This window comes from Coenobita brevimanus, chromosome 23 (assembly GCF_032717465.1).
Source record: "Coenobita brevimanus isolate Jiangsu-jjx chromosome 23, ASM3271746v2, whole genome shotgun sequence".
Classification (NCBI taxonomy): Eukaryota; Metazoa; Arthropoda; class Malacostraca; order Decapoda; family Coenobitidae; genus Coenobita; species Coenobita brevimanus.
In genome coordinates, this window is record NC_136976.1 from 53,050,075 (window position 1) to 53,062,877 (window position 12,803).

Sequence of the window (12,803 nt, forward strand, 5' to 3'; positions counted from 1 at the left end):
AGGGTTGTTGAAAAACATGTGGTTAGTTCAGAGAGTGGATAGGATAAGAAACAGTGTGGTTCATGAAGGATGTGAATTATGGGAGTCTGAAGAGAGCTGGCTTTAATGGTACATAATGGCCATAAGAAGTATTGGATATAAACAAGTACATGAAAATAGAATGTGCCAGTGAAGAGAAAGGTTGGCAGAAGTGGGATTGGCCAAGGTGGGGAATGGATGTGGTTAATGAATGTACTGTATGAGTAAGTTTAAAGGTGGGAGGAAGGGTGGTTGTCCAAGAAGGTGGATGGATTTGGTTAATAAATGTGTGAGTGAGTTTAAAGGTTGGAAGAAGTGTGTTTGGCCTGGAAGGTGGATGGATATAGTTAATAAATGTGTGAGTTTAAAGGTGGGAGGAATTTGGTTGTCCAGGAATGTGGTTAACAAATGTGTGAGAAAGGGAAGTATAGAGTTTGATGAGACTAAAGTACAGACGAGAGATTTAGCTGGTTGGTTGAATAATGTACAGAGGAGTAAGTGCTTTTGCTTTTAGCTATAAAGCTACGTGTGGAAATTGTGCCTATGAGTTTTCGCTAGATTGTTTGGACCTGAATGGTGACTGAATGAATGTTTGACATTTCATTTTACATTCCTCTCCCCCCCTCCTTACTTTCTGGACCCTACCTCATCCCACCTGCAGGTGGGAAAAAATAGAATGATGATGATGTAGAAGAAGAAGCAACTGTAAGAGCATTTGATTTCTTCAGTAATAACTGAAATAGAGGTTAGAGTAGGCTGTAGCACCAGCCAATCAGGGTGGTATTTCCAAGGGGAATGGGAATGCTGATGATAGGGAGAGATGGAGCTTGTGTTTCACTAGCTACCAGAATATTTGCCCATCCCCTTTGCTGAGCTTTTCACTATGGCACTAACATGGAGACTAGACCAGCATACTTTTCCCAACACTTTCCTCTAACTTTCTTATGCACTACCCTGCATGTGCCTTACATTGACTCTAGTAAGGGCATATGTCCAGAAAACTTTGTCCCCACTACCTACTGGTGGACCTTTTGAGGGAAGGCATGATCAGGGCTCCACTAACATAGATTTTGGGACGGGGATGGAATGGGGCTCGGATCTGTGCTAGAGGTACAGGGAGTTGTAGTTCCCAGGCTGCCGCTTCCGCCCAATAGAGAGAGGCCCGAACCTGAGAGTAGCGCCCCAGGAGGCTACCCTATCAGTGGTGTATAATGGCGGGACAGTTACAGTGCCGGCTGTCGTGGATGCGTGCACTGAGGCCACAGCCACAGGTCACAGCTGGTGGGCTTAGGGTCCCTGATCTCATGCCTAGACTTGGGACTGTGTGGGTGGGTGGGGCCTGTGGTCTGTCTCTCCCCATCATTTTTACTGATTATGAAAAAAAGGAAGGGAATCAAAACACACCTGAGGAAACTAAATCGTCCAAGGGGATCAGAGTGGCATCATGGAATGTGGGAAGTCTTGAAGGGTAGAGCAGGGGAAGTAGTTGAGGCATTGAGTAGGAGGTGTGTGGATGTTGGATGCGTGCAAGAAGTCAGATATAGGGGTGGATCAGCCAGAATGACTGCCGTGAGGGATTGTCATTACAAGTTATTTTGACAGGGTAGGGCAGATGGATATGATGATGTGAGTATGTTGGTTAACCCCTAATGCGCGGACATGAACAGCCAACCCCCCCTGGGTGGCGGGGTTGTATTGCGGTCTGAGTACCTGTAGGAAAATATTAGCCAAAAATCAGAGATTAACCCTAGAACATTATACTTGGTATGGCAGATAGTACTTATATTCAGCTTTCTCCAGAGACAGGTGTTGAGCCTTCGTGGACTACCCAAGGACTTGTGCAGACTTGCAAAGTTGGGTAACCAAATCTTCACTTTCACACCTCCAGCAACCCAGTTTCCCCTCTACCACAGCCTCTTTCTGTCACAGTAAACTTTATACTACAACGCACAGGTAGTTTGGAATCCGTATTTGTACAATAAGCACTGAAAATAAGGCTAAAATCAACGGAGCGTATGGCCGACACGCGGCGCGGTGGCGAACTTCCTGTCACTCAACAAACATTTCCATTTTCACTGCTAAAAACATGTATACTACATTATTTTCAATCATATTACTTCCCAAAAGGTCACCGCGGCGCGCTTTTTGTTCTGCCTTATGCCCGTCACTTTATTCTCGTTCCTGTCGGCCGCTCGCACTGACTCGGAAGAGCTAGACTTGCCATAATGTCACTTTGAAAGCCTGCGGTAAACTGACGCTAAACAGGGGCAAACCGTGCGAAAAAAAGCTAGTGTTACAACTGGGGAAACAACCGTTTCCTATTAGCATAAACTGCTTGTGAGAGGAGAGCGCAGATTTACAGTTCTGAGCAGTCAAAGCGCTGCCATGTATCACAGCCAGGCTGGCCGGACTGTGGTGGGAGGGGAGAGGGGGGAAAAATGCGATACTTGGCAACAATGGAGGTCAGTAGTATAAAGGTAAAGTATGCTAATTGTAGCTAAAGGGTGGTGGTCCTGATAGACAATACCAGCTGGAACATCCTTGCCCGCCTTTATTCAAAATTAACTCGAATCGCAAACGCGACGCTCCGCCGTTATGTCCTTTTTGGCAAGCGTCGCAAACGCGATGATCTGCGTTTATGGGGTTAAGGAGAAATAGGTGGAATATGTCATTAACGTACTGTGAGTAAGTGTATGGACAGTAGTAGTGAAATTTTTTGTTTGGTTGGGTAATGTTTTCATTTATATTGGCGTATTCTCCACAGGCAGGCTTGAATGAGGTTTAGAAGGATAGATTCCAGGATGACTTAATACTTTTAGTTAGTGGTATGGGGGATTATGAGATTGTAGTTTTGGGAGGGACTTGAATGGTCATGTAGGTAAAGCAGCTCAAGGATATGGAGGAGTACATGGGGGTTGTGAATATGGTGCAGGGAATGGGGAATGAGGGGAAAGGATATTTAAGTTTGGGGAGGCAATGAACACGATTGTGTGCAACACACATTTTAGGAAGAGAGAGAGTTGGTTGATTACTTACAAGTCTGGGGGAAGTAGCAGCCAGATAGAACTTTTCTTGGTCAGGGAGGCTGATAGAAGGTTAGTGAGGGATGTTAAGTTATAGGGAGCGAGGAGTGTGTGCAGCAACACAAGTTATTGATGTGACATGGCGCTTAAGGAGCGTGTGATGAAAACGAGGACCTATGCACCTAGGAGGAAAACAGGGAAGTTGAAAAACCAAGCAGTAAGGGATGCCTTTCATAGTGAGATGAGGAGAGTGGTGGCTGAACAGTGAGACATTGACAGAAGTGTTACTGAATAATACAGAGCCCTCAAGAGCAAACTTGAGAGTTACTGATTCAGCACGTGGATGGTTATTGAATGAAGAGTTTGACTGGGACAGGGAAGGTTTGGAGCTAGCAGATCCAGTGTGACCCTTGGCCTTTGATTGATGCAGTGACTATGAGCAGGGCAATAGGTAGGATGCAGGTGGGGAAGGCAGCAGGTGTGTCTGGGTTGACTGCTGAAATATTGAAAGCCTCAGGAGAAATAGGAGTGGGTTAGTCACTGACTTGATAAATACGATTATGTATGAGTGTGTTGTCCCAGATGATTGGCTGAAGAGTGTAACTGTAAATGTGTACAAGGGGAAGGATGATGCCTTGGAAAGAGGAAATTATAGAGATATAAAGCTTTTAGACCAGATAATAAAGGTATTGGAGAGAGTTGTAGAAGGTATGATTTGAGGAATAGTGAATATTGATGAAATGCTGTTTGGGTTTATGCCAGGCAATGGGACCACTGATGCCATATTCATTGCTAGCTTCAGGAAAAATAATAGGAAAGAAAAGGGAACTGTACTTTGTTTTTGTTGATATGGAGAAGGCCTTTGACAGTTCCTAAGGAGTCGGTGACTTGGGCAATGAGAAAGTTTGGGATCGAGGAGTGGCTGGTTAGGATGGTTATAGCCATGTATGTGGGTGCTCACACCCAAGTAAGGGTGAATGGAGTTTAGGGTGATGAGTTTTTCATGAATGTTGGTGTGCATCAGGGGTTAGTTTTGAGCCCCTTGTTGTTTATCATGGTACTTGAAGCCCTCTCACATGACTTAAGAAATGGACTTTCATGGGAGATGTTGTATGCTGATGATTTGGTGTTGGTAGCAGTAGTACTACCGCCTCCTCCTTATATGTATATTAACATTTTGGTTTATTAATACCTGATTCAGTTTTGATCAAACTAGACACTTAAATTGCGTGTATTTTTTAATCAATGATGCAGTTTTAGTGCAGATTGATTAAAGGTCAGAGTCAAATTTCAGGTTTGGGTGTGGCATAGTTGTGCTTACTAAGCATTTTTTATATTGTTTGTATTGTTTTTGCCTTTTACATCTTTTTTTTTCTTTTTCTGGTTAGTTTGAGGTAAGAAGTAGGAATAGCCTTGTTTGTTTCGTAAATGTAGTTCTTCATTGTAATTGCAGTAACTTTTTTTTTTTTTTTTTTTTTTTTTTTTTTTTTGACATCTAAGGGAGCTTCAAAGCTTGCTGCTTGTGGGATACCAGCCATTAGTAGTGGTGATTCTTCAGAATTTTAGAGAGAAAGTGCCCGGTATGACACTGCCTTAAACTTTTTGCCCATGAAATTTAGTTGTACTAATAGATAAAGATTTTGTTCTTCAACAGTATAATGCCCTTGGTAAAAAATGTGTAGGGATGGTAAAGGGTATTTGTTATACAGGTTGCCTTGCTGGTGCCTCACCTGCGTCCAGTTATCCAACTGTGTCTGGACATTAGCGGTGACAAAAACCTTGGGGATGCTGTCAGGGTCAAGGCAATCACCTTCCTTGGTTACATCACCAGGCTCAAGAAGAAGGTCAGCATCACCAGTCACTTACTGTACTGTTTTACACCGACAAAGTTATTTACAAGTTACTGTATAGCTTTAATCAGGACATACTTTAATTTCTTTGTTAAAACAAGATCCTGTGCAGTATTTTCATTGATTTGTTTTAATTTTGCTAATGAACTGAAACTTTCTATTCTAGTATATACTCAAGAACAAACTTGTTGTTCCTCTGGTGTCGGCAATGTTCGCTGTTGCCTGCAGTGAGAGTGAGGATGAAAATTGTCTTGGATTTTTTGGAGGTGAAGAAGGAGAAGGAGGGAGTCCTGTTCATGCAGCAGCCCAGACATTGGATGCTTGTGCACTCCATCTGCCCCCAGACAAGCTCCTCCCTTGTCTGATGGGTCTTGTGGAACCAGCACTCAAGAGTGGCAACCCACCCCAGGTACTTATAACCCTTTCACTTGTTCAGTGACACTTATTTATTTTCCACAGTGCTGGATAATTTTATTTCAACAAAAGGAAATCCCGAGCAGTTTTTTGCATTAATCCACACCTTTATATACTGTATATATATATATATATATATATATATGTATATATATATTACAGTAAACCCTCTATAATTCGGATTAATTGGTGGGAACCTTATGTCGAATTTTCCAAAAATCCAAATTATTGGAGCACATGCTTGACTCTATCCCCAAATCACACCCACACTCACTAAAACATGTTTTTTTCACAAAAACATTGAACAGTACAGTATATTATTACTTTATACTCAATGAGTGCTCAATACAATAAATAAAAGTGTCAGACCTTGATAATGAAGTCTTGCAACACAGTAGCAGAGTACAGTACACACAGCTGTACCAAAGGTACTGTACAGTTCTGAAAAATTACATTTATTACTACACTTATCACTACAAAAACTGTTCACATCTACTTATCACTGGAACCCTTTATGGACTTGTCTCGAATTTCTATCATAAATTATTTGTGGTTGGTGGGGGCACTCACCATCCACTCACTCGATGTAGTGCTGCTCTCAGGTGTCTGCCCTTTCCTCTCCATCCTTCTTTCCTTCCATTCTCTTCTGTCTTTCTTTCCTTCATTCTTTCCTTGTACTTCTGCCTACGAGTGACTTTACACTCCCTCTTCTGTCTTTCTTTCCTTCATTCTTTCCACTTCCTTCAGCCTGTGGGTGACTCAACACTAAGTGACAAGCCAAATAGTTTCCTGTGCACCAGGAAACCATTTACAATGCTGGGTGGTAACCATATAACCAAATTTTGGCACCTGGTGGTTTAGTGGGTAATTATTGCACTCCAATCGGATTGAGCCGGTGAAGGTTTATATCCAAGGGATGGTTGGGGTTGATTGCTCATATAATGCCACTCAGGGATGAGTGAGGCTGGTTACTCTCATCTTAAATGTCGGGACCAACTGCCTAGCCCCGGGCTCCTATGCTCCTCGTGGGGGAATGCAGGATTGGATGATGGATGGATGGATGGATGGATTAAAATTATTTGTTTGAGGGTCAAAAAAATATTTGAATTAACTGATTTCCGAATTATTTGGGTTTGAATTAGAGAGGGTTTACTGTATATATATATATATATATATATATCTATATTTGTATATATATTTTTTTTATGCGAGGAAGAAGGAACCAAAGGCCATGAGCCCGCAGTAACAGTTCCCTCCAAGAGAAAAACAAAATACAATAGAGAGCCAAATTCAAGATCTGATCATTTTGAGATGCCTGGACACACTGCGTTTGAAAGACTGGAGATCATAGGCAGCAGGAAATACAGATAGAGGGAGACAGTTCCAGAGCTGACCTGTTGCATAAGTGAAAGACTGGGAGTAACAGTTAACTCTTGCATTAGAGAGTTGGACAGAAAAGGGATGAGAGTTTGCTGCCAGACGGGTGCTACGTGCCCGTTGTAGAGGTGGAGGAATGCAAGCAGCACACAGCAATCCCTCCAATATCTGATGTAATAGAGCCAAAGGCACATCCGGAAAGTGGGTCGGTCCGGGTAGTGGGCCCCTGCCTCCTGGACTGGTACTTACGGACCCTAACCCAGCCTAACTCAGAAAACCACCTTCATAACTCCTAGCGGACATGCATAGTACCTATTTAAGACCCTGTTCACACAAATAAGGGACAGAAAGCATGAAGTAAAGGAAAAGGAACCAGAGAATGAGGAATTAGAAGTGAGTAGGGAAAATATTTAACAGTGTACAAGGTACTTACAACATATCCGTGGCCATTCGTTACGAAGATTAACCTGCCTCCTCTAAGGCTCTTGCAGTGGTGAAAATGCTCTTGAAGCACGTACAGTAACCCAGTGTTGTGCTGCACTTAATCCTTTGCATTGCAAGTTATAATTGTTTAACACTGCACATTCTGTTCTTAGTTGCACCATGCCAGTTTCAACTGCCAGTTTGCACTCTGTACTTAATCTTTGCACTCTGAATTCTAATTTCATAATGCTGCACAACACTGTAAATTCCCATGTGGTTTAGTGGCGAGGTGTTGCGGTTTATTCGCTGTTTATTCACAAAAACGAGCACGTGCTGCATCCATTGCGATGAGCGTCTAGTCAGGATGGTAATTAGGTGGTAACTGGGGAGAGGGAAGCAAAGGGCAAGTGTAAACACAACTGTTCGGCGCTGCGTGCCAATTTCAAAGTACAGTTGAAAAAGATGCTTTTTTTTTTTTTTTTTTTTTTTTTTTTTGGTGGGGGGGGGGGGGTCCAAAGGCCCAGGCCCAAAATGTCCAGGTTGCGAGGAGTCCAGATAGTGGGCGTTTCGTTTTGTTTTCGTTTAGTTTTTTAAAGGCTCCAACATGCTTGCATGCATCGGCCTTGGTCACCTAGTGGCGGCTCTCCATGCTGCACGATCCATTGCAGCCTCCTTGTTTAGTCCCTTAACCCTGAGGTCACACTTAATGACCTCGTCCCATGTGTTTCTCAGTCTACTTCTCCTAACCCCACCCCCAATATTAACACTTCTCACCTTCCTCACCCAATTATCATCCCCCATCCTCTCCACATGTCCAAACCATCTCAATCTACCTCTCCTCATCACAGCACCAATACACTCCAGTCCCATCCTACCTTTCAACTCTTCCATTGTGAACCCAGCCCCCCCAGACCTTAGATTCATGGACGCACTGCACATCCACCTAATCATTGTCATTTCTGTACGTCTGAGCCGTCGAATATCCTCCTCCATCACTGCCCAGGTCTCACTACCATACAACATTACACTCCTAACACATGCTGCATACAAAGACCCCTTAGCACGTAGGGAGAGTCCTCTCAATGTCAGGCGAGGCAAGAGCTCCCTGAACTTCTTCCAACCACTTCTCACCCTAGCCACAGAGATAGCACCAGCCCCACCTCCAGCACACAACATGTCTCCCAAATAACAAAACTCTTCCACAAACTCAAGAGATTCACCAGCAAGTTCAATTCTGACAATCTCCACCTGCTCTCCCCGACACGCGGTACACATAAAATCAGCATTATCTCGCAGTCTACCTCTGATACCACTACATCCTTTATCCACCCATTTATCACAAACACCGCACAAGATGGAATTACTTCCCACGCCCTTGTGGCAAACTGCACATGGCCACTCTCCCTCGTCTTTGACAGTACCGCCACCAACCCTAGATATCATCACTTTTGTTTTATCTGCATTTACCCTAAGCCCTTGTGCCCCATACCATCTCTCCACTTCCTAAACCTTTCCTCCGCCTCCCTTTTGTTTTCTGCAATCAACACCAAATCATCAGCATACAACAACTCCCACGGGAGTCCATTTCTAAAGTCACGTGAAAGGGCTTCAAGTACCATGATAAACAACATGGGACTCAAAACTGACCCCTGATGCACACCAACATTCACGGAAAACCCATCACTCAAATCTCCATTCACTCTTACCTAGGTGTGAGCACCCACATACATAGCCATAACCACCCTAACCAGCCACTCCTCCAAGCCAAGCTTTCTCATTGCCCACTTCACCACCTCTTTAGGGACTCTGTCAAAGGCCTTTTCCAAATCAACAAAAACAAAATAAAGATCCCTTCTCCTACCAATATATTTTTCCTGAAGCTGTCGAACAATGAATATGTCATCAGTGGTCCCTCTACCTGGCTTAAACCCAAACTGCATCTGATCAATATTCACTCTTTCTGTAATCATACCTTCTAAAACACTCTCCATTACCTGAATTATTTGATCTAAAAGGGATTACTGTATATATATATATATATATATATATATATATATATATATATATATACACTCACTATATGCTTTCTTCTTTTGTGCCACAGCCTGTCTCACCTGTTCATTCCACCACACTGTTCCTTCCACCTCCCTCCGTCTTCTCTTCACCCCACACACCACATCACATGCTGCACATATTTCTTCTGTGAATATCTTGCACACACCTTCCACGTCCCCCATCTGCTCCAGTTCGTATTTACCCAATCGTTCCTCCACTTCTCTCTTATATTCTACCTTTTTCACATCCTCTTGTAACCTTTCCACTCACCTTACATTTCCGTCCTCCCATCCTTCTCTTCTTCTATTTCTCCATTTTACTTGGACCTTGATTCTGACCACCACCAAGTGGTGGTCGGAAAGTCCACTCCACCAACCTCTATGTGCTCTTGCATCTATTACACATCTTCGCATCCTTTCATCCACACACACATAATCAGTCGTTGCCTTCCTTCCATTCAATTAACCATGCACCCCTCTCATCACTCGCCATGTATACCTGTGGATCATCTTATGCCTGAAGAGGGTATTAGCTGTCACCAACCCTCTCCCGGCACAAATGTCCACTAATGCACGCCATTCTCATCTATCTCAGTAGGCACACCCCACTCACCAACTACTCCATCCACCTTCACATTCCCTACTTTACCATTCATATCACCAATCAAAAACACTCTCTCATTCCTTTCAAACTTTTCCATGCACACTTCCACAATTGTCCAGAACTCTTCTGTCACTCTGCCTGCACAGTCTTGCGTTGGTGCATACTCGCACACAATCGCCCACATTTGTAGTCCAAGTTTCAGTCTTACCCACACAATCCTTGAGCCAACTGATCCATACTCTCTTATGTTCTTCTTCCATCTTTTACTCACAACAATACACACTCCTTCTTTTGCCCTCTCATTCTCATCTACTCCTTCAGATATACCCCATCCATACTCCCATTCTCTTATATTCTCACCTCTCAGTTTAGTTTCAGTTAATCCACATACATCCACTTTCACACCCTCAAGCACCTGGACAATTTCTCTCTTTTCACCTCATCATTTGCACCCCGTACATTCCATGTTGCGATCCGTATCATGTCCTTTGTTTGGTCCTTAGTCATCATCTTTTGGTCAGTCCTTGTCCGAGGCTTCTTGTTCGTATTTTTAGTTGTTTTCCGGGGAGGGGCACTAAACTTCCACCAACCCACTTGCTGTCACGTAGGGAACACGTGTCCAGTGTATCAAATATAACACTATTCCTTTTGGCAACTTCATTTATTTATGCCATTAATTCATCAGGGGAAAAGTTTGGGCAGGCTGGGAGCATTTTTTTTCTTCCATGTACTCTCAATGAGCTCATCTGAACTGGTTTGCCGTTCTCTCTCTCTCTCTCTCTCTCTCTCTCTCTCTTGAGCTGGTCTAAACCGGTTTGCTGCCCTCCCCCCTCTCTCCCTCATAAGTAATATGAAGCAATACGCACTCAAATAGTACTGAAATCATACCAGAGTGGCTGAAAGTGTTATTTTATATTGTGAATTACTGTGATATAATTTAATTGATTTAGTGATAATTTTGCGATAATCAGAGAAGTCATGATGCTAAGTGCATTAGCTAGCAAACATTTTTGCGGTTGCAAACTGTGCAGCAATGCAATGAAATGACTTATTACATTATATCAATAAGTTTTATAAAAGTAAGTGGTAATAAAAGTCATTCATGAAGTTTGATAAAGTTTGTAATGATTTTCCTCACATCGTTATTGTTTTGCTAAAGTCTAACATAAACACTGGAATATTGCAACAAAATTATCGGAGACTGGCCAGAAATGTTTTATTTTTATTGTTATTACAATTACTGTGATGAGGTAATTTGGCTGTAACCCCATTTTGTATTGATAATATCTTGTGGCATGGTGGAACTTTCCACCTCCCTGGGCTATTTCTTGCATCAGACAGTAAAAACACACGTTGTATTCTCTCAAGTTGTTCTCTGTGCTTGGAGTGCCTACAGACGTGCAGTTTGTTGTAGACGATAGTAGAAAGTTTGACATTTGTCTGACAAAAATTTTAGCTGTCAAGATTAACAAAAAGTGGGTTAAAACACGAGTTGAAAACAAAACACACCTTGTATTCTCTCAAGTTGTTCTCTGTGCTTGGAGTGCCTACAGACGTGCAGTTTGTTGTAGACGATAGTAGAAAGTTTGACATTTGTCTGACAAAAATTTTAGCTGTCAGGATTAACAAAAAGTGGGTTAAAACACGAGTTGAAAACAAAACACACCTTGTATTCTCTCAAGTTGTTCTCTGTGCTTGGAGTGCCTACAGACGTGCAGTTTGTTGTAGACGATAGTAGAAAGTTTGACATTTGTCTGACAAAAATTTTAGCTGTCAGGATTAACAAAAAGTGGGTTAAAACACGAGTTGAAAACAAAACACACCTTGTATTCTCTCAAGTTGTTCTCTGTGCTTGGAGTGCCTACAGACGTGCAGTTTGTTGTAGACGATAGTAGAAAGTTTGACATTTGTCTGACAAAAATTTTAGCTGTCACGATTAACAAAAAGTGGGTTAAAACACAAGTTGAAAACACAATTTTTTTCCTATTTCTCTGCAGTGAGCATAGTCAGTACATTGTCATGACAGCTGCTGCAGCCAAAGGGTTAAGGGGGGTCTAGGGGCGATTTAAGGGAGGGCAGCAGATATCCGCGTTTTTTTTTAACCCTTACACCGTGGGGTTGTTTTTGCGCTCCTTGCCCGTCCCGCGAGGATATTCGCGCTCCGACTGACTTTTTAAAAATATTTGCCAAAAATCAGTTATTATCCCTAGAATATTAAAATTATATATGCGTATGGCACATACCTTCAGCTTTCCCCTGGGATGTTTGTTGAGCCTTCGTCGTCTACCGTAGGACTTGTGGATACTTCTGAAGTTGGGTAACGAAGTCTCCACTATACACTTCCCGATACCCCGTAATATGGTTACCACTGCCTGATATTATAACTACAAACACTATTCTATGAATTTCAAGTAGTTTGGAATCCATATTCAAAAAAAAAAAAAAAAGTGAAAGCAATGTAAATTACGAGCGCATACGAGGTTTCCTCCCGTGCTGGTTCCCCGATGGTATTCTGAGGCAGAGCTGTCATTTATTATTTATAAACACACACACACTTTATATTCCTAGTACTTTATTACACTTATCTATATATACAATATTTATCTATAAGTTTCTTTCAGTACTAGTAGTTTATTTTCACTCCAGGCATTCACTTTCTCATCCTGTATACTAGCGTAGAGAGCGAATCTGTCACTTTCACTTTCATTTTCCCAGTATTCACACATGCTAGAGTGAAACTTTCACCTTCATTACTCCTAGTATATATACTCATATTCTTTTATTACAACTCATTGACATTTCTAATTATGTCTATTTTTTTTTACATTATTTACATTTCTGTTTTATTTACACTATGTTATGCACTGTCACTTGCAGTAACTTATAAAACTATTTTCCACTGTTCATTTATATTTACATTCATTGCTTTCACTTGCCATTTACACATTATTTACATTTCTACTTGCACGTTTTAGAGTCACCAGAAAGATCGTAGTCACTGTCCATCATTTTCATTGATAAATTTGCCAGTTCACGTTCC

General features: G+C 42.1%; 1 protein-coding gene across 1 annotated transcript in view; it reads left to right on the top strand.

Moving 5' to 3' along the window:
- LOC145392974 (importin-4-like) overlaps positions 1-12,803 on the top strand; it is a 332,091-nt gene that overhangs the window by 116,955 nt on the left and 202,333 nt on the right. Inside the window, exons 6-7 of the mRNA XM_080267268.1 lie at positions 4,751-4,885; positions 5,058-5,300. Coding sequence (XP_080123394.1) covers positions 4,751-4,885; positions 5,058-5,300 — 378 coding nt within the window. The remainder of the gene's footprint in view (positions 1-4,750; positions 4,886-5,057; positions 5,301-12,803) is intronic.